Raw genomic sequence first — 22988 nt, 5'->3', positions numbered from 1 at the left:
GCTGACTGTAAACCCAGTTCTAAATTAATTGCAGCAATACCAGCTCTAAGAATTTGATTGCACTGGCCAGGTGGCCCAGTTGGTTGGAGCGTTGTCCCACACATTGAAAGGTTGCAGGTTTGCTTTGTGGTCAGGACACATACTTAGTTTGCAGGTTTGATCCCCAGTTGGGCCACCTACAGGAGGCAACCAGTCAAGTGTTTCTCTTTTTCTCTTTGTCTAAAATCAATAAAAACATATCCTCATATGAGCATCAAAACATTTTTTTACTAAAACATTTATTTGTTTTTTATATTTTTCTCCTGAGACACACATTCCCTCTTGACAATCTTCCTGCTCCTCATTTCTAGTAAACATGGGAGGGGAACCCAGTGAAGTAAAGTGACTTTATGCCCTCCTTCCATTATTTTAGAGCAAGCCTAAAACCTTTATTTTTTTTGTCTGTGCTGTACTCTTAATTTATCTTACTTTTTGCTTTTTGCCAAGCTTGAGGTTCCTTATTCAGTGACTGGTTTCATTTGGTTAAGGCAGGAAGATCTGGCTACATGAGAGTGGTTATGAGAAAGTTAATGAGGCTGGAAAGGAAGGCAGGTGCTGGGTTACACGTAGATCAGAGCCTTGTGACTCATTTTGAGGAATTTGCATTTTATAGTTAGTGGAGAGCCTCTACAATTTTTGAAATAGATGAGGGAGAGGAGAGGGGCTAAAGGAGGGGAATGACCATTTTAGCCATTCATTTTTGAAAGGTAACTTTGACTGTTGAGGAAGATGGATAAGAGAAGGTATGTATAGTTGAGAGCAATGGTCCCCAGACTAGCAACCACACATCACCTGAGAACTTGTTAGAACTATGGATATTTAGGTGTTAACCCAGACCTATTGAATCAGAAGCTCTAGGGATGGAGTGCAGCAGCCTGTGTTTTATTGGATTCTGATGCATGCCAGAGTTTGAGACTAGGAGGCCAATGAGGCTACATTACAGTTTGTGAATGCTTTTCACATTAATTATGGTGTTGATTTTGTTGATGTTCATTATGTTTGTGTTTTACATTCACAATCGAGTGAAATAGAGTATTTAGGATTTTGTGACTTAGTTATTTACTTGAAGGCCTAATATTAAAAGATTTGAAAACCTGGGATTGAGTGGTAATGCATTATACCTGGGAAGGGGAAGATAGTCCAGGATCGTGTGGGAGAAAACAGTTACAGTCAGTGAAAATATTGAAGTAGAATAAAACAAGTGAGAGGTACTTAATGTTGAATGTTCAATGTTCCCTGTACATGACATTGGTTTGTAATGTCATACTTGGAATCTGTAGTAGGGAATACTGATTGAAAATACAAAAATAGGGGGAACATGAACTCTTTGTGGAGCCCAAAGGAAAGGATGGTGGGTTTTCCCAAAATTTGCCAAGATGCTCTTGTGCAATGAATTCCACAGCTGTTAAGAGGCAGTCTACTTTCAGTCTTTACATAATAGCTAGCAGCTGATTTGCATCTAACCCAGTTTTCATTTGGTTTTCTTTGAGGATGCCAGGGCTGTGGGTTTAAATTTCAACTTCGTTGGAATGGGACTGGGTAAATCTGATAATCATCTTTTTTTCTTTTATTTCCTTTGCCAGGTGACCAAAAGTACAGATAAAATAAATGCTTTGTAAATATCAAAATTGTGTCTTAAAAGGATGAGTAATCTTTTTTTCTCCTTAAAATTTTATTCCAGGACCCATCAGTTACACAGGTGACAAGAAATGTTCCTCCAGGACTTGATGAATACAATCCATTCTCGGATTCTAGAACAGTAAGACTATTCTTAATTGAACTACTTTTAAATGTTAAAAGTAAAATTAAATAACAGTTTTATTAGTATGTTTTTTTTAGTCGAATGGTTAAATTTATGTAAAACAAGCTTTTAGTATTTTATTTAGAATTTAGCAAGTTAATTTTTATTTATTTTTATTATTATTTTTAAAAGATTTTATTTATTCTTAGAGAGGGGAAAGGAAGGAGAAAAACATCAGTGTGAGAGAGAAACACTGATCAGTTGCCTCTCATATATCCTCTGCCTGGAGATGGAACCCACAACCCAGGCTTTGGCCCTGACTGGGAATCCAACTGGTGACCTAGATGATGCCCCACCAACTGAGCCACACCCATCAGGGCTTATTATTTGTTTCAAACCTCACCCAGGGACATGTGTATTGATTTTAGAGAGAGAGGAAGGGAGAGAGGGAGAGAAAAACATCAATGTGAGAGAGAACTGATATGAGAGAGAAACATCCATCAGTCGCCTCTTGTACATGCCCTGACGGGTTGGGGAGGGTCAAACCTGCAATCTAGGTATGTGCCCTGTCAGGGAATCAAACCCACCAACTCTTGGTATTTGGGATGATGCTCCAACTAGCTGAGCTACCTGGCCAGGGCAATTTTTATTTTTTGAAGAGGAAAGAATACTAGTAGTAATTGAAAATTACTTTTGCCCTGGCCAGGTGGTTTGGTTGGAGCATTGCCCTGTACACTGAAATGTTGTGGGTTTGAATCCTTAGTTGGGGTACATGCCTGTGTTGCAGGTTCGATTTCCAGTTGGGGTGTGGGTAGGAGGCAGCTGCTTGATGTTTCTCTTTCAGATTGATGTTACCCTCTTTCTCTCTGAAAACCAAATAAAAAAAAATCCTCAGGTGAGGATAGCAAAAACATACTTTGATTTTAGTGAAATACTACTGCACATTTTCCTATATGTTCTATAAATTAAATTGCTAATAATCCTAATATATAAATCTTACTGCAATAGTTTAAATAGGAGAGGAAGGGTTTTTTTTTTTTTCGTATACAGGTTGTCTTCATGGTAATGTGGAGTAATGTTTTTTTACAATGAGAGAGACCTGTATATGGAACTATACCATGAATATTTGTGTGATTGCCATTTGAATTATGTTATTCTGAATAATACTAGCTCTGCTAGACTAGAACCTCTGGAACTTTATCTGGCCTAGAAACATATTCTCTTCAGAATTTAGTCTTGATTTATAAAATATAGGAGTATAGGGAAAAAATCCTTGTAGAATGGAGGTTCTCTACCTTGAAAGTATATTAGAAACACCAGGGGAGCTTTATTACACTGTCTATTAGGGTCCTAATCTCTTCTAGTTAGGACAGGTTTTTGTTTGTTTTTGTCTTAGCTCTTTTATTGTGAACCAGCTTTGAGAACTAGTGAAGTAGGTACTGTTGAGACTTCTTCCCAAAACATTCTCTGGTAAATAATTTTGTCTTTTGTGTTTGAGTCTTTACTTAAATATCATAGTCACAAGGTCCCTAATTGTAACAGTTGCTGGCTGTTGAAGTGTCAATCATCCCCTTAACAGTATGGGAATTTTTCAGTTGTGTGCTTGGGTGTACATATCAATATGATTCTTACTCAATCACCTTTTTCTCATGTATGTTTTTTATAGTCTAGAAAATAATTCAAAGAGATTATGTAGGGTTTCAGTTGGAAATTTTTTCAATTTTATTATATTAACTTTTATTTTTTGGAAGAACTTTGTACACAGTGAAAACATTAGAATAAGACTGATACCATTTAATACCTTTTGATTATGTGTAGCAACTGCGACCGAGGCAGGGCTCACTAAACTTAATTGAATAAGTAAATTTCAGATTGAACCATGTGAAATGGCCAATAAGTGGACCAGCTTTGACAAGTAAATATGGCAACCTCATCTGGGATTGGTGAAGATAGGATCAAGACATTTTAAAGTTTGCTGATAAAGAATAAAAATAGGTTTTCATATAATTTTTTGGGAAGATTTTACTAGCAAGAAATACATTTAACGTTGACAGGAGCAGTTTTAGATGATTTTTATCAGATATAGCAGTATTCTTTATTAAGTTGTCTACTTTGTGTCATGTGCTTTATCTGTATTATTGAATTCTTACGACATTCAAAATGGATATTTTTAAAGGTCATCCAGTTTGTAAGTGGCAGAACTGGTTTACTAACTCCTCTGTTTTCTGTAAAACTTTGCCTTCTCCATTTCCCTATTACTAATGCCTAAGAAATAGAAGATATTGTCCTTGCACATGAAAAATTTCTACCTAATTGAGATTTAAAAATCACATAAATGATACACATCCAGGAAAAATAAAATACAAAAACGTAAATTATGGCCCTAAGTGTTGAGACCTCACAGTCAGGGAGGGGTCTCAGTAGACAGCTGGGCCAGGTGGCAGTGAGACACTGACACAGTGTCAGAACCGGGCAGGCAGTTACGCGAGCGCTCCTGTGCTCGGCTTCCACTAAACATGTTACACTGTGAAAAGCACAGTCAAAGTAAAAAAAAAAATTAAAAATTCTTTTGTTTCTGATAAGCATGGTTTGAGAAATTTGTCTTTTTTTTTGAATGACTATGGCTATTTTCCAAAACAGATTAGATGTACATGGGTAGTTGATGTAAGTATTATGTTAGAACTTGGTCCAAATATTATTTTAGTTTATTGGTGGTATTCATATTCAAAATGAAGCTCTGGATTGTTGCATAAAGGTGGGATGAGCTGCTTGAAGTTAACTAGGAAGATCCTTTAGCAGAATGAATGTATAACATTGCTGAGATATAGAAAGTTTCTGCCTTGGTTTTTTCTTCTTTTTTTTAAATTAGATTTCCTTTTATATTTAATTTTCTGTTTGAATGGCACTTTAAATTATTTAAGGAAGGCACCAATTAAAGTATCTGAATAATTTTAATAATTTGTATATTCTTTTAAAGAAATTTTAAAAGATTTATTTATTTTTAGAGGCAGGGGAAAGGAGGGAAAAAGAGAGGGAGAGAAACATTGATGTGTGGTTGCCTCTTGCATGCCCCCTACTGGGGATGTGGCCTGCAACCCAGGCAGGTGCCCTGACTGGGAACTGAACCATCACCCCTTTGGTTTGTAGGTTGGCACTCAAACCACTGAGCCACACCAGCCAGGGAAATAATTTATGCATTAATTCAGTCTATATTATAAATTCAGAGAAAGGAGTTATCACAGTATAAACTAAGTCAGTCTGTTGGCAGTATAATGAAAGGCTATTGAACATTTGAAATGTGGCTAGTCTGAATTGAGATATGCTATAAAAATGATGGTAGTCTTGAGTTATAAGATATTGTTTTTTGTTTGAACTAAAGTGCATTTCCCACTGAAATTATTTTGGGCCTGGTGGATAGATTTCTTGGCCTACCCTCTAAAATTTAATATATAAATTACTAGAAGAATTAGTTCGTTTTTTAGAATTGGTATGTACTTATGGAGAATGTTTCCCTTTTAAATTAGATAACAGTTGAAATGTCTACTGCAGTTTGATTTTCACTAATTTCGGCCACTGGTGGTGGCATTCATGGTTTGGGACAGGATATCTTCTGGTGGGTTTTAAAGTATAGGAATAGGGACACCTCCGTGTGTCGGGAAACGTGGCACTGCTGATATAAATCTATAGTGACGTTTCTGAGGGCCTTGGTTTACTGTCACATTGATTTTCTTCAGGGATAGGCTACCTTCAGGGATGGGCCTTTTCTGCTTGGCTAGTTGTTGCCGTATATGATTTCTGTCATCTATACAGTGAGATCTGTACTTTCTGGCAGAAAGAAGAATGAGGAGAAGAAAATGTCAAGACTCATATGCCCATGTGGTCATTTCTGACCATAAGGGAATATTGGGGTAATTAATTGATTTACCTCCATAAGTAAGAGCTGCCTCTAAGATAATTTAGGATGTAAAGTAGACTGAGATAAGACCTGGATTCTAATCTAGGCCGTGCCACTAATTAGTTGGTAACTTTAGGCAAACAATTAATCTCTTTGGACATCTTTTTTTTTTTAGTGGGTAAAAATGGAAGCAGGATGGAAAATGTTGAGGGAAATAATTTCTAATATCAGTTTTTCTTTTAAAAATGGATACAAATTTTAACTCCAGGGACTGACTGAATATAGTGCGTTTGGTAGTTTACCTATCTCTAACACTGTTAAAAACATTTTCTGTACTGTATTGGCTGTCTTTATTTCTTCTTGTTGTGCATTTCTTTTTTATCTTTTCCTTTCCCTTTTGCTTCTTACTGTCTTGTCTTTCTTGGAACTTGTTATCTGTCCTTTCTGAAACCAATCTTCTTTGTCTCTAATCTCAGTTAATGGTAATTGTTGCCTTCCATCCTCTTATGTCACTGGCTAGAAATACCTGAGTCCTCTGGCTCCAACAGCTTCTTTTTTCCTACCTAATCAGCCGCCACATCCTGTTACTTATACTTCCAGGAGATATTACCTGTCTGTTCTTTTTATTCCTACTAAATTGTCCTAATTCAGGTACTCTGTGGAATAACACAGTGGCCTATCTACTTACCTCGTTTTTGCACTGTGACTAGAATTATTTTCTTAAAGCAGAGGTGTAGTGTTAGGTCCGTTCTCCTTAGAAATGTGTGCATTGATTATGTGTTACCTGTTTAGTAGTGTGGCAGTGTGGGGCCCCACATGACTTGGCCTCAGATTGCCTTTAACTTTTCTTAGTAGAAGTGGCTTTAGGCTTACAGAAAACTTGAGCCGAAAGTATAGAGTCCTCCTGTATTGTACTTATCCCCTAGATTGTCTGTTTAGTGTTATCCTCTACTGGGCCATTTGTTGCAGTTGAAGTCATCTGCTAACACCCACCCTCATTGGGGCCACCACCCCTACACCTTTTATCAGTCATTGCATAGAGTCAAAGAGGCTGTGTGTGGACATAACAGCTTCCCTAGGCTATCCTCACCTCTTTGAATGGGTCAGGATGAAGCTCTCATACTAGATATATTTTCTATTGCCAGATAACAAGTTACTACAAACACATTTCTTATTTCACAATTTCTGTGGAACAGGAGTCTGGGCACAGCTTAACTGGGATATTTATTCAGGGTTTCACAAGGCTGGGATCAAGGTATCATCTGGGCTATAGTCTCATTTTGAGGCTTAATTGGGGAAGAATCTTCTTCCAAGCTCATTCAGGTTGTTGACAGAGTTAATGTCCTTAAGACTGTGTGACTGAGGGCCTTGGCTTTTTGTGGGCTGTCAGCTGGAGACTGCCGTCAGTTCATGGATACCATCCACAGTTCCTTACCACATGGTCTTCTTCAACATGGTCACTTAGTTCACCAAGTCTGCAGAGTGTCTCTCACTCTAGATGAAGTCTTATATAATGTAGTATAATCAAGAGAATGACATTCTGTCACACCGCATTTTGTTGGTTGGAAACAAGTCATGGGCTGCATGCACTCAAGGGGAGGGTATTCTATAAGGATGTGACACCAGGTGGGGAGAATCACTGAGACTCACCCTAGGGGCTGTACACTACATTGAAATAAGAGTATGTTACTCCATTACTCTTTACATCCACTTAAAAGAGGCCAAGTGGGCCCTGACCAGGTAGCTCAGTTGGTTAGAGCATTGTCTCAATATGCCGAGGTTGTGGGTTTGATCCCTGGTCAGGGTATATACAGGGGTCAACCAATGAATGCATGAATAAGTGGAGCAACAAAACAATGTTTCTCTCTCTTGGTCTGGTCTAAGTTTACTAGGACTTATCTCATCATGCCCTTTATTTCTGTTTATGTCAGTCTCTATGAGAAGCCCTACACCTCGGGGTACTTTGGATCCCCTGATTTTAATCCTCATGGTGCTGTGTACATTCCTTATTCTGTACTCTTTTTATTTCCTTAATTTCTGAATCTTTCCATCATGCTCTCTGGGAGTCACAGTCAATTTTCATCTAAATTCCATATATTCTTAACCTTGTTTATGAATGTATTATGTTTTGCTCTATGGAAACTGGCCTTTTTATGAGGACACTCTTCCCTTGCAACCTTCTCAAAAAGTGGCTGCTTTTTCCCTGGCCAGGTGGCCCAGTTTGTTGGAGCCACAAACATCAAAATGTTGCTGTTTTGATTTTCTGTCCGGGCACATACTTAGGTTGCAGTTCGATCCCTAATTGGGGACACATAGAGGAGGCAACCAATCAATTTCTCTCTCTCTAAAATCAATGAACATATCCTTGGGTGAGGATTACCTCCTCCCTTCCCCACACCCAACCAAAAAAAGACTTAGCTGCTTTTTCTCTCATAGTTCTCAGACAACTGGACATAAAGGTAGGGTAGTTACCTTTTTTTAATTACAGTATTACAGTTTTCTCAATTTTTTCTCACTTTATCTCCCCCTTCTACCCTGCCCCACCAACCCTCCAGTATCCCCCCCCGCCTCCTTAGTTCTTGTCCATGGGTTATACATACAAGTTTTTGGAGTCCTCTGTTTCCTATACCATTTTTTTTTATCTCTCCCTGTCTATTTTATGCTTACTAATTATGCTTCTTCTTCCCTGTACCTTTCCCCTCATCCCTCCCTTCCCCCCTCCTCTGAAATCCCTCCGTTTGATGTCCATTTCTCTGATTCTCTTCCTGTTCTAGTTTGCTTAGTTTTTGTTTTCGTTGTTTTTCTTTTCTTTTAGGTTCATTTGTTGATAGTTGTGAGTTTGTTGTTCATTTTACTGTTAATATTTTTTATCTTCTTTTTCTTAGATAAATCCCTTTAACATTTCTTATAATAAGCCTTTGGTGATGATGAACTCCTTTAACTTGATCTTATCTAGAAAGCACTTTATCTGCCCTTCCATTCTAAATGAAAGCTTTGCTGGATAGAGTAATCTTTGGATGTAGGTCCTTGCTTTTCATAACTTCAAATACTTCTTTCCATCCCCTTTTTGTCTGCAAGGTTTCTTTTGAGAAATCAGCTGATAGCTTAATGGGCACTCCTTTGTAGGTAACTCTCTCCTTTCCCCTTGCTGCTTTTAGGATTCTCTCTTTATATTTAATCTTGGGTAACTTAATGATGATATGCCTTGGTGTGTTCCTCTTTGAGTCCAATTTCTTTGGGACTCTCTGGGCCTCCTGGACTTCCTGGAAGTCTATTCCCTTTGCCAGATTGGGGAAGTTTTCCTTATTACTGTTCAAATAAGTTTTCAATTTCTTGCTGCTGTTGTTGTCCTTCTAGCACCACTGTAATTCGGATATTGGAGCATTTCAGGTTGTTCCAGAGGTTTGTAAGACTCTCCTCACTGTTTTGAGTTCTTGTTTCTTCATCCTGTTCCCATTGGATGTTTATTTTTTCCTTTTATTCCAAATTATTGCTTTGAGTCCTGGTTTCCTTCCTGTCACTGTTGGTTCCCTGAATATTTTGCTTTATTTCACTTTGTGTATCTTTCATTTGTTTTTTCATTTTTCTGCCAAACTCAATCAGATTTGTGAGCATTTTGATTACCAGGGCTTTTAAATTCTCGATCAGCTAGGTTGGCTATGTCCTCATTGTTTAGTTCTCTTTCTGAGGTTATGCTCTGTTCTTTCATTTGGGCCACATTTCTTTGTCTTGGCACAGCTGATAAGTTGAAAGGGGGCGAGGCCTTAGGTATTTACTCAGGCAGGGCAACCCTCTTTGCTGCACCGCAGCACTGCCTGTGGGGGAGGGGCCAGAAAGGGAACAATGCAGCTGGCTTCTGGTCTCTAGCACACTTTCCAGCGGACTCTCTGTGAGGGTGGGAGTTTCTCCCTCCGTAGCAACCACGTATCAACTCTGAGTCTCAGTTTCCCCTTCAGTCAGCCCCGCCTGTGCAGTCCGCTGCCTCACCACAGTTTTTCTGAATTGGCCTGTGTGGTCTGTTGCCTTACTGGTTTGGTTGTTCTGATTTTTTTCTTGGTTGTCAGAGTTTCATGCAGTTTGATTTTCTGGCACTTCTGGTTGTTTATTGGTTTTAGATTGGTTGTTATCCTCCTTTTGGCTGTGCGTGGAAGCGAAGGGTTTCTATCTACACCTCCATCTTGGTGGGAACCAGTAGGGTAGATATCTTATTTCCCATTGCTGCTTCTGGACATTCTTCCTTTTTCTTGTCTAAAAATCCCCACCTTTGAATGTCATCAGATTATATTTGGGTACCACCACTCTTTGTGGCTATCATCTATCTATTGATCCCTGAATTTTATTACCCTCTATTTCTCTTTCTAAAAATTTCTTAGTTTTAGTTCTTGATTCACCATTACTCCTTTTGACATTATTCTTATTTTGAATACATGGTAGTAGTCTTCCCAACGTTCTGCCTCTCAGTGCCTTGAGCTCATTTATTCCATTGATTTTTGCCTTCCATGTTATTTTAAGTCACTCACTCCTCTGGTCATATCCTAGACTCATTGTGGTCACTTACTCTTCCATAATTTTCAGTTAATGTATCTCTTTAGTCATTACTCTAGTTCCTCAATTTCAACACATCTTTAAACTTCACCAGGACCTCTAGTTTGTTGATCCTACTATGTCACTGCCTTTTATTCACCTCTTGTCTTCTCTCATTCAGTTATTGTAATCACTCCTTTGCATACACCTTCAACTTCCTTGCCTTTCCATCTCCCTCTTACTTTGACATAACCCCTTGGCTAAAACCCAAGCGCTGGTTAAATACAACTCTTTCTATTCTCATGCCATAGCAGCTAAATATGGTTGGAGAAACCATGCTGAAGGGTCTCACTTTCAGGTCATGACCAGCTCTGAACTGTGCTGAATATTCTAGTAATTTAATTGTCCACTCTCGTCTTCCTTTCTTCTCCTTTATTATTTAAAAAAACTTTAACCCTCACCTGAGAACATGTTTTCATTGCTTTTTGGAGAGAGAGGACAGGAGAGAAAAATATTGATATGAGAAAGAAGCATCTATTGGTTGCCTCCCGTATACACCTGGACTGGGCATCAAACCCATAACCTAGTCACATGTCCTAACCAGGAATCGAACCCACTCCCTTTTGGTTATGGGTCAATGCTCCCACCACCTGAGCCATACCAGCCGGGTCCTCTCTCCTCATCTTTAAAATCTCTTCCCCATCCTTATTCTTAGCTGATGATCCTGCTTACTTTACTGAAAAAATTAAAGCATTCAGTAGAGAATATCCATAGACTTCCAGTGCCACATCTACCTACTAGTATTTATACCCATATACTCTGCTTTCTTGACTGTTATTTATAGGTGAACCATCTGTGCTTCTGTCTAAAGCCAGTCCCTATATTTGTGCTCTAGATTCTGTACCTTGTCACCTTAAGAACTTTGCTAAATTGCCCCTTACATCATTAGTTTTTTCACTTTCTACTGGATTATTCCTGTCATAAAAACATGTGTTTTCTTCCATCTTAGAAAAAAATCACAAAAATCTGTTCATGTATTTTAACAGCTTTTTTGAGATATGATTAATATACCATACTCTCATTTAAAGTGTACAAATCAGTGTTTTTAGTGTAGTCATAGAGTTGTGCAAGCATTACCAAATTCTAATTTTAGAATATTTTTGTTCCTCCCACTCCCAAAAGAAACTCTGCATCCTTTAGCACTCACTTCACATTCCCACCTCCTCTTCAGCTCTAGGCAACTACTAATTTACTTTCTGTCTATAGATTTGCCTGTTCTGAACATTTCATATAAATGGAATCCTACAATATGTGGTCTTTTGTGTCTGCTTTTTTTCACTCAGCATAACGTTTTAAGCATTCTATTATATTGTCATATGTATCAGTGAGTACTTCATTTCTCTTTAATGATTTTTTAAAAGATTTTATTTATTTATTTTTAGAGAGTGAAGAAGGGAGGGAGAAAGAGAGGGAGAGAAACATCAATGTGTGGTTGCCTCTTGTGTGCACCTCACACTGGGGACCTGGCCTGCAACCCAGGCACATGCCCTGACTAGAAATCAAACTGGTTCACAGGCTGGCACTCAATCCAGCCAGGGCTCTTTTTAATGAATTTTATACCACATTTTATTTATCCATTCATTTGTTGATGGGCATTTTGGTAGTTCCCAATTTTTGGCTGCAGTGAACACTTGTGCATTATTTTATGTGTGGACATATGTTTGTATTTCTCATAGATCTATGTCTAGGAGTAGAGACTTCTGGCCAAGATGGAGGCATAGGTAGATACACTTTGCTTCCTTCCACAACCAGAAGGACAACAACACATTGAAAAACAAAAAATAACCAGAACTGTTAGAAAATCAAACTGTGTGGAAGTCCAACAACCAAGGAATTAAAAAAGAAACAATTCACTCACACTGGTAGGAGGGGTGGAGACAGGCAGCTCGGTCGGAGAGGAAGTGTGGCAAGGCGACTGCTGGAGGACTTTTGGTGTTATGTCTAAAAACCATTGCCCAACTCAAGGCCATAAAAACTTGCTGCTGTGTTTTCTTCTAAGAGTTGTATAGTTTTAGTGCTTACATTTAGGTTTATGAACTATTTTGAGCTAATTTTTATGTGTGGTATGATATAGGTGTCAAAATTCATTCTTTTGCATGTGGATATTCTACTTGTTCTAGCACCATTTTCTGAAAAAACTCCCCCCCCCCCTATTGGATTATCTTGGTGAAAATCAATTGCTGATAAATGTATGGGTTTATTTTTGGACTCTCAATTTTATTGCATTGATATATATGTCTCTCCTTGTGCCAGTACCATACTGTCTTGATTACTGTAACTCTGTAACAAGACTATCTTGATTCAGTTTTCTTTTCTATCAATTTCTGCCATCCCTTTACCAGAAAAACTTTCTCTTTTCCCCATTGCTGCAGAACTCCTCTGAAGAGTTGTCTGCTTTTTTTTTTCTCAGCCCTTTCTTATAAAAGATACTTAATTAAATAAGGGTTTTGCTCCCAACAGTCTACCAAAAAATGCAGTTGTCAAATTAGCCAATGACTTCCCCATTGCCTAATCTGATGGTAAATTTTCAGTCTTAATCTATTACCAGCACTGACACTCAATCAGTATCTCATTCCTGGAACACTTTCTTCATTTGGCTTTCAGAACACTTGAGGTTTTCCTTTTCAGTCTCCTTTGCTGGTATCTTTCCTATTCCTTCCCTTTTACCCCCAGTACTGGAGGGTATCAGGAGTGAGTTTTGCTGCTCTTCTCTATCTATGCTCACTCAAATGGTGATTTCATTCTGTCTCACAGCTTTAAATACCATCTATGTGCTGATGACTCCTAACTTTACATCTCTGTCACAGACCACCGCTCTGAACACCAGACTCATATATTCAGCTGCCTACTAGACATGTCTATCTGGATGTCTTAGAAATTGCAAATTCATCTTGTCAAAACTGAACTGAATCCTCTGCTCGTAAACCAGTTCAGTTTCAGCCTTCCTTACTTCTGTCCTACAGGTTGCATAGACCAAAACCCAAGTGGTGTTTTATTATTTCCACTTCCTTATATCTCACATCATTTTATCAGGAAATCCTATTGGTTCTCCCTTAAAAATACGCCCAGACCTGACCCCTTATCTCCATGGACAGGACTTGGCTTAAACTGTGATCATCCCTTGCCTGGTTTCCTAACTATTCTCTCTTCATTTACCTTTGGCTCATTTCAATTTATTTTCAACTTGGTAGCCAGAGTGATAACACAAACAAAACAAAACAAAATAAAATATAAAATAAAATATAAACTAAACAAATATAAGATAAAATCAATCAGTTCAGTCTCCTGCTTAGAACTCTTCACTAGCTTTTGTTCTTCATATAAAACCAAGAATCCTTAAAATAACCTATAGTTTGGTCCTTAAAGTCTCTCCATTATTTATCTTCTTGTACTTTTCACCCTCATGTATTCCTGTCCCTCACACTGGTCTTCCTCATATATGTCAGGCATTTTCTGACTTTGCACTGACTCTTTCCTCTGCCTGAGGTGATCTTCCCCCCAAATACCTGCAAGATTGACTTCTTCACTTCCTAATTGCCTTTATAAAATTGTCCCCATGCCACCTTTACAACCCCTTTACCCTGTTCTTTTTTTGTTATTGTTGTTCCATTAAATTTATTTTCTTAAGATAATTTCTACAGTATATTTGTTTATTACATGTATTATTTATCTTCTATTACTAGAATGTAAGCTCAGTGAAGTTAGGAATGTTTATTTGTTTTGTTCATCAGTGTCTTCCAAGTGTCTGTAGCTGTTTGTGGTACATTGTAGTTGATCAATAAATGTTCGGTGAATTTATGAATGAGTGTGCACGGTCATGCTTCCGTTCCTTTATGAGCCCTTCTGTAGTTGGAAACTCCCATCTTTGTATATCCCTTCACTCCTCCTATTATGCATCTCCACCCCAATTATTCTCATCTTTAAAAGCCTTATTTGAAAATGGTTATCTATTCTGATAAAATTATTTCTATTTATCTCAATTCTAACATTAGTATGTATCATTTTCACCACCCTTTATAACAATGGAATCTGTATTAAGCACAACATAGTCAGTTCTTCTCTGCTCAATCAGAGATTGAAAGTTGCAGAAAGTTTTAGGTTTCTTTTGGCAGCTTCCCTACTAGGTGAAAGGATAGGACAGTGGTTTACAGAAGCTGTAAACTCTGTTGCCTTAGAGGAGAGCTCTCAAATTTCAAGGTATCTAAAAATCACCCTGGGGAGTTTACTAAACATGCCAGCATGTTAAAAATGCAGGTCCCTTCTTCTCAACTCTTGAGCTTTTGAATCAGTATGTCCACCATCGGGTCCGAGTCTGCATTTTCAATAAGTACCAGTGGTTTCTGATTCAGGAGATCCATGAACACGTTAAGAAACATTGCTGTAGACTCTCAGTGTACTTAGGTACGCTATTAATAGATTCACAAGTAGAAGAGAAAGTGCAGGAAAAAAGCAAGGAGAAATTTTCTTCAATAGGTGTTTAAAATATGGAAGAAAACCAAGAAGGAGAACATATTTATTTACACATGAGGAAGACAGCTGTGAGCACTCCATACCTTAAAGGGGTCTTGAATGTTCAGTCATTATTTAATAATGGAATACCTTTGGAATTTCTAGTGTAAAAAGTTCACTATATTATAGAATAGTTCACCCATTGTTGTATTACCATGATTGTTATAATGTTCTTAATTCTACTGAGCTAAAATAGGTATCTTCCTATAACTTTTATTTATTGGTCCTAGTTGAATTCTCCAAAGCCACACAAGCAGGCAAACATAGTAAGGTAGTTTGTGTTATAATATAAAACAATTGGAAACAACCTAAGTGTCCATCAGTCCATTTTCTTTATCTAGGTAACTAGATAAAGAAGATTTTGTGTCTGTGTATTTATGCACACATATATATGCATATATACACACACAATGGAATATTATTCAGCCACAAAAAAGAAGTAAATCTTGCCATTTGTGACAACATGGATGGACCTGGAGGGCATACCTTTTATTCTCACTTGCATGTGGAATCTTGAAAAAACAAACTAACAGACAATTGAGGTTATAGCTATAGAGAACAGATCAGTGGTTCCCAGAGGTGGGGTGGGCGATGGGCAAAATGGGTGAAGGGGTCAAGTTATATGTCATGAGGATATAATATGTGGGATGGTGACTATAGTTAATAATAGTTTATTGTATATTTGAAAGTTCTTAAGAGAGTAGGTCTTAAAAGTTCTCATCACAGAAAATAAAATTTGTAACTAGATGGGAACAGATGTTAACTAGACTTATTATAGTAATCATGTTGCAATATATACAAATACCAAAACATTGTATGGTACACCTGAAACGAACCTAATGTTATATGTCAATTAGACTTCAATACAAAATAAATAAAAGAAAGTATAGCCCTTAACTTTCACAGAGATATTTTAAAATGAAGTCTATTCCTAACTAGTGAAATTTCATCTACTAAGGGAGAAGGATTTACAGCTTTGCTCTACCAGACTTTGTTTTTTATTCTACCTCAAGGTTGCTGTCCTATTCTCCTGTCTTGTCTGTTTTTTTTCCTCTCTGTCTCTATCTCGGCACCTTCTGCTTTTCTCAATACTTAAGGTTTTCCCCAGGGTCTGCCAGAGCAGATGTAGTTTCAGAGTTGTTAGGGAAAGACCTTGTCTTACTCTTGTACACTCAGTTGTACTAGAATGTCCTCTTTTTTCTATAGGTAGGTTGACTTTCCTTCCATATCTGGAGTTTTGATGAGTGTAAAATGAAGATGATAGACTCAGAAGTGTCCAGTGAGGCAGAGAGATATTCCTTCTTGCATCTCAGATTTTTCTTCTGGTATCATTTTTCCTATTTCTTTTTTTTTTCTTGTTTGGAATACTACTTTATTCATATGTGTATATATATATATTATATATATTTTTAATTTTATTTTAATCATTGTTCAAATACAGTTTTCTCCCTTTTACTCCCAACATTTTTCCTATTTCTAAGTAGAAGTTTTTTTGTGGGGGTCTGTTGGTAGTAACTCTTTCAGTATCATTATTTATCACCTTGGTTCTCAAATGTAATCTTATGGGATTGAGAAATCTACATTGACACTTTGTCTCATCAGTTCGACACATTTATGTGGGCTTCTATTGTTGCTCTTGAGAAGTTAGCTGTCAGTCTTATTGACATTGCTTTACATAGGTTTGTGTCTTTTTTCTCTTGCTGTTTTTAAGATCTCTTGTTCTCAGGATTTGCTTTTTTACTATGAGGTATCTATGAGCTATTAATATATTTTTCATTTGATTTGGGCTTTAGAGTTTTCAATCTGAAAATTAGTGTCCTGACATTCTGTTTGAATATTGACTCTCCCTCATTCTGTCTGTCCTCTTTCTGTGAAAGTCTTCCGCTCTTAGGCTTTCCCACTCAGGTGTCATCTCTCTTACTTCTCATGTTTTCCTTTTCCCCCTCTTTCTGCCACATTCTGTGCAGTTTCTTTAGACCCACTTCCATTTGTCTAATTATCTCATCATCTCTGTCTAGTCTGCTATTTAACATTAAATTTATGATTTCAATTATTATAGTTTTCATATTTAGAAGTTCCATTTGTACCTTTTAAAGGTGATGTTTGGTCATTTCTGATAGTCTTTTGTTGATGAATCATACATTTATTACCTGCTTTCATTTCTTTATTAATCATATCTATTTTATATTTTATATCTGATAATTCCAATATCATGTATCTTATTTTGTAGTTTGTAAGCCTGTGGGCCTGTGCTCATGGTGGCTTGTTTCCTTCTGTGTTTATATCATGACTCAAAGTTTCTTGGAGCTTTTTATCTGCGAAGATTTTTTGAAGCCCCATTTGAAGTGTGTTCCTCTACGTTTGCCAGGTGCCCGAGGTCACTGTCCACCCAGGATTCCTGAGACAGAATTTTTGTTTTGTCTGTGTGGGTAGATGTGAAAAGTCTGCAGGTTCGGTAGGTTTATGATTGATTATGTATTCTCAGGGAAGCTTTCTTTTTTTCCCTCTTTATCCAGAATCAAGGGCAAGACAAACAGATATTCCTACTGTTTTTTCTGTGAAGTTGCTATTTTTCTTATCCACTAAGAGTGTTGCTTTGTAGGGAGACCTGGCTTTATGGAGGGATCTCAGATGGATTTTAGCTTGCATGCTTTTCCCAAGCTTTTCTCCAGCTTATTAAACCCGTGGTTTTGTGAATGGCGTGAAGGCTCTTTTTTGTTTGGGTTTGCAGGGGTTTTTGTGGTGGTGGTGGTGGTGGTGGTGGTGTGTGTGTGTGTGTGTTTTACTTTCTGCCATCCCAGGATTTTCTGTCAGCATAGTTATACTTAAAATATTATTTAAATAAAATTTGATTAGACATTTTTAGGTATTGTGTATGGGGGGTTCACTACAATCTGTGGTCTTCTGTGTTGCCAGAAATGGAAATCTTGGGTGGATTGTTTTATTCGTTTCCCTTTTACTCATATGTGCAGAAGTGAGCAGTTGGAATGCATCTAGGGGGTATCATCAGAATAGCTCTTTAATAATTATGGCAACAGCTGTACTTGGCTTGAGGTGGCTAATCAAGTATGTTGTAGCTGAAGAAAATTCTGCATCCCAGAGCTGAACAGGGATCTAGCTGATGTCTACAAATTTGAAGAAGTTCTCAGGATAACAGCGGCCTCATTAATATCAGTGCTCACCTGTGGAGATTGGTGCTTCTCCAGTGTTTCTCATCGCTGTCATATCATGAGCAGCTGTGACCTCCTATCTGTCAAATTACTAGTTCTGGCCCAGCCTTCACCCTCACCTACTAATTTATTGTGACTTAATTCTTCATTTATTACTCAAAAGAGTGGAGAATTTGTAGTAAGGTTTCAACTGGGTGAATTTCTTCTGTGCTTTTTCTAAAGTATGTTCCAACTGACTTTGTCAGGCATTTTACTTGGTCGTTGTTTTGTTGTCACTACATATTAAACCAAGACAGTGAGACTTTAGGACTATGCTTTTCTAGTTGGAGAACAGTTAGGACTGATTAGTTTCAGTGTTTCTGCCCATTAATATGAGATATTGGGGTAGAACAGGGCATTTATAATTCTTTGGGTAACAATATATTATAGTGGAGATAAAATACAAGAAAAAGCTTTTATATCCTATTCTCCAGAAATAATCATTATTAACATTTGATATATTTTAATTATATTTTCAAATAACAATTGGGATGACAGTATATATGCAGCTTTGTTTTATAACTTGCCTTTATCACTTATTACTTTTTAAACATTTTATTTATTTTTAAGGGAAGGGAGGAAGAAAGAGAGGGAGAGAAACATCCATGTGTGGTTGCCTCCTGTGCACCCCTACTGGGGACCTGGGCCTCAACCCAGGCATGTGCCCTGACTGGGAATTGAACTGGTGACCCTTTGGTTCTCAGGCCAGCACTCAATCCACTGAGCCACATCAGCCAGGGTGCTTTTATCACTTGTTATAGGTATAAGCTTTCTGCATTTTATTATTTTTCAGAACTTTTAAATAGATGCATAATATGTTCTATGAATGTATCACAATTTATCTAAACATTTTTTTCTGTTGTTGGACAGTTGGGTTATTTCTAACTTTTTGTTTTTATAAATAATGCTATAGTGGGCCTTCTTAGCATACACATACTTGTGCTTATACTAGATTATTGCCTTATGATGTTTTCTAAGACTAGTTCTTTATTAGTCATAGGTTTAAATACTTCTGTGGCTCTTACACAGAATACCAAATTATACTCCAGGATTATTGTATGAGCTAGTATATGCTTCTACTATCAGTGTGTGAGAATACCCATTTACTGCATCTTTTCCAAAATGTGATAATCTTATAGTAATAATCATTTTAAAATAATTAGGTGAAATTTGCATTTCCTTGATTATGAATGAGGTTGACATTTTTTATTTTCCTTTTGTATGTCTTTTATAAGTTGCCTGTTAAGAGTTTTTTAAAATGCATTTTCTCTGTTAATGTATTCATCTATTTCTTATTGATTTGTACATATGAAAGGTAGTAAAGAATTGACTGGTATGTATTGCTTATTTAAATTTTGTCTTTTAGTCTTATGAAATACTTTTATCAACGTTCTAAATTTTAATGTAGTCAGATATATTACCTTTTCATTATGATGTCTCTCTCCTTACCCCATTTAATGTTTAGAATGGCTTTTCTCCAACCCAAGGTCAGATATTCATCTCTATTCTGTGTACTATACTTCTGGTGTCTTCATAGTTTCTTTTCTTCTTTCTATTTTTCTTTTTTACAATGGACTTTAATCTAGTTGGAATTTATTCTGGCTAGATACAGGATCTTATTCCCCACCAAATATTTAAATAATTGTTCCAGCACTATTTATCTTTTTTGTTCCTGCTAATTTGAAATGCTATTTTGGACATATGCTTTAATTTTTATGTATACTGTCATAGTGTATGTACCGTAGTTTCACATTTTGGTATTTCAGGCTTTATATTTTTCTCTCTTATGGTTGTGAAAATATATGTCACTGTTTTTGCACTTCTTGATTACTAGTGAGGTTGAGTTCATATTTTTATTGGCTGTTTCTGTTTTCTCTGTAGTCCCTGCACAGGTCTTTTGCCCATTTTTCTGTTAGTATTTGCATTTTTATGGTTTTGGAACAATTCTTTATGTGTTCTGGGTAGCAGTATTTTGTTTATATTCACTATAACAAATTTCCCCTAGTCCGTGATGTTACTAAATTTCAATGTAGTTGAATCTGTCAATCTTAACTTTATGGTTTGTGCATTTTCTAATCTTAATAAATACTTACTGAACATGTATTATGTTCCTGTCACTGTTTTAGGCACTTGAGATATATCATAGGCAAAATAAGGATGAGTTCTAGAGCTTACATTTGAGAAGTCTTATGTACTTTGAGTTCATAAAAATATTCACTTATATTTTTTTCCTAAAAGTGTTTAAGTACTGATTTTCCACTTTTTGGTCATTAATTCACCTGGAATTTATTTTTGTATATGGTGTGAAGTGGGAAGTCTAGTTTAATTGTTCCATGTGGGTAATCAATTATCCCAAGGTCATTTATTGACTAATACGTTACTTCACTGTTTTGTAGTGTCACCTCTGTTGTCTGCAAAGTTTCTGTATTTGTGTGGGTTTGTTTCTGTGCCCTTTCTGTTTATTGGTATATTTCTGGATCTTTGGCATCTGTACCATGCTCTTAATTACTATTTCCTTAAAATAAGCCTTGATATCATAGGCATGACTTTTAATTTTTTTTTCAAAACTTTTTGACCTATTCTTAGCCATTGGTTTTTTCATATGTGTGTGAGAATCAGCTGCATTCCATTTTGTCTTTGGTTGTGCCTGGCTTCCTTTTCAGACCTGCCGTTTGCTGTTTCAGGATGTAATGCTGCTATATTGGTGGTGTCTTCCAGTTTGGATCTTTGAACTTCCCTTTGCAGCTGCTGCTTCATGTTTTTTTTCCTCTTCCCTTCTCCTTCTGTCTTTCTGTCTTTTTCTTGGTGTCATTTTAAAAAGTGCTTTAAACATGTATTTTTAAACTTAGGACAGTATATTGGGGAGGGAAAGGCAAATAATAGAAAAATGTATAAAACAAAAGGTGTAAATCCCTCTGATAGCAATTTGCTGAGACCTTCCAGATACTTTCCTAAACATGTACAGATGTGTGTTTATAAAAGTAAAAATTGTTCATATGCATACTATTTTACAGTGTGCTTTATTTCATTTAGCATTTACAAAGGCATTCTCCTAAAACTCGAACACATTTCTTTTAATGACTGAATCATATGTTTACAAAGTAATTTAACCAGTTCCCCTTTGATGGGCTTATAGATGTCTACCTACTTTTCTGTCTTGCAGCTTTCAAATACAACTGACCCTCATCATTAAAGGGGAGGTTGTGCAGTTTATTTTACATCTACCTAAGGCCTCCCCTCTTAACTCTTTTCAAGGGGTATCAGTGGAGTTCTGTCAAGAGGTAGCCTATTAGGGCGCTGGCACGTAGCTTTCTTAAAAGGTAAGAGATGATAGTTAACCTTGGTGTAAATCCTTTAGTTGGTGCTATGTGTGTTTTGCTAAAAAGAAACACTCAAAGTTTGTTTGTTTGTTTGTTTTAATTTACACGTGGCATCCTAGAGGAGAGTGTTTGTGGTGTAGTGTTAGAGGTAGATCCAGACCAAAGAGTGCAGACATGAATGAGAACATAGAGATGGAGAGCTTCAGCAAGTCTTTGCCACACACTTGACTATGAGAAGTAGGGGAGGAAGAGAGGCAGTTCTTGGCATTTGCTTTTTGTTGTTATTATGCCTTTTGAAAGAAGTTAAAGTTGGATCTCTATGTTACGTAATTTGCCCTTTTCTTAATCTTTCTAGCCTCCACCAGGCAATGTGAAAATGCCTAATGTACCCAGTACACAGCCAGCAATAATGAAACCAACAGAGGAACATCCAGCTTATACACAGATTGCAAAGGTTAGTTCATGTTACACGTGTAAATTCATACTGGAAATTACAGTATCAGTATCAATTTACTTCCAGTGCAGATGGAGTTATAAATCAGAATTTCTTAGCCATATCCTTCTTTTATAAGATATTATAAATTCTTGCATTGGGAACCTTACATACCATTTAACTCAATTTACAAGAGCCAATTCAATTGCTCTTTTCTCCTCAAGTCTGTTTTCCTCAATTCTTCTCTTTGTTTCTCCTACTCACTCTTATAGGCACAGAGGTCACCTGAATTTCATTCTCTCAATTACCTTAGGGCTCTGACTGCTTTTAGAATTTTTTTTCTGTCCTATGTGCCCAACATTCCCATGAAACTTTTCATAACCAAAAGACCAAAATGGGTCAAATATCTATATAATATTTTCTGAAACTGTGGTCTTCAGTGAATTCCTATATTTTGGAAGAGCACTTTGTATTAGCTTTGTAACATAGTAGAGGGAGAATTAGAAGATAGTATGTCAATGTTACAATATTTTATACTTATGACAACCTGTTCACTTACAATTTTTTGTTTAGGAACATGCCTTGGCTCAGGCTGAACTTCTTAAGCGCCAGGAAGAACTAGAAAGAAAAGCAGCAGAATTAGATCGTCGAGAACGTGAAATGCAAAACCTCAGTCAACATGGTAGTATCCAAGATGTCTGAAATAAAAGTAACCTTTAAACACTTTAAATTATGCCTGTACTGGCTCTAGGTCATTTGGTTTGTGAATAAAACTGCCCTGTTTTTCTATTCTAGCAAGGAGATCATACACAACAAATTTTCTACTTGACTCTGTGTAGCTCTTTAATCTTGGCTGTTTTGCATGGTCTTTTGATAAATTAGAACAGTGTGAAACTTATCACACAGAAGGTGAATTGAATATGACAATTTTGGTTAATTCTAAGGCCAGGAGCCTTTGATTATGCACTTGGGCTGTCTTTGTGGCTAATGAAACTTTATGAATACATGGGAGTGTGCCCTACATTTGACTCTTCTGGTTTAGTTAGCCTAGTTTCAAATTATTTGTCCTTGTCCTCACAAATATGTTGTATCTGCCAAGTCATGTGGTGACTCTAGAAAGCTTAGGGTATTTTGATGTGCCAAAGAAATAAAGAAATGCTAAATTATAAGCTGTGAAATCTGTTCACAGGCTGTGATGACCAAAGACCTCTTCAACGGAGTATTTTAGGGAAAGCTAGCAGTCTCTGGGTAAGAAGGG

At 36.9% G+C, this 22988-nt stretch overlaps 1 protein-coding gene across 1 annotated transcript in view; it reads left to right on the top strand.

Moving 5' to 3' along the window:
* The window catches only part of SCAMP1 (secretory carrier membrane protein 1), a 94850-nt gene that overhangs the window by 25723 nt on the left and 46139 nt on the right, over positions 1-22988 (top strand). Inside the window, exons 2-4 of the mRNA XM_045847923.1 lie at positions 1721-1798; positions 21653-21751; positions 22304-22412. Coding sequence (XP_045703879.1) covers positions 1721-1798; positions 21653-21751; positions 22304-22412 — 286 coding nt within the window. The remainder of the gene's footprint in view (positions 1-1720; positions 1799-21652; positions 21752-22303; positions 22413-22988) is intronic.

This window comes from Phyllostomus hastatus, unplaced genomic scaffold, assembly GCF_019186645.2.
Source record: "Phyllostomus hastatus isolate PE091 unplaced genomic scaffold, TTU_PhHast_1.1 phas_contig_58, whole genome shotgun sequence".
NCBI lineage: Eukaryota > Metazoa > Chordata > Mammalia > Chiroptera > Phyllostomidae > Phyllostomus > Phyllostomus hastatus.
Note: the sequence above shows the minus strand (reverse complement) of the source record. Positions and strands in the feature narration are given on the sequence as shown.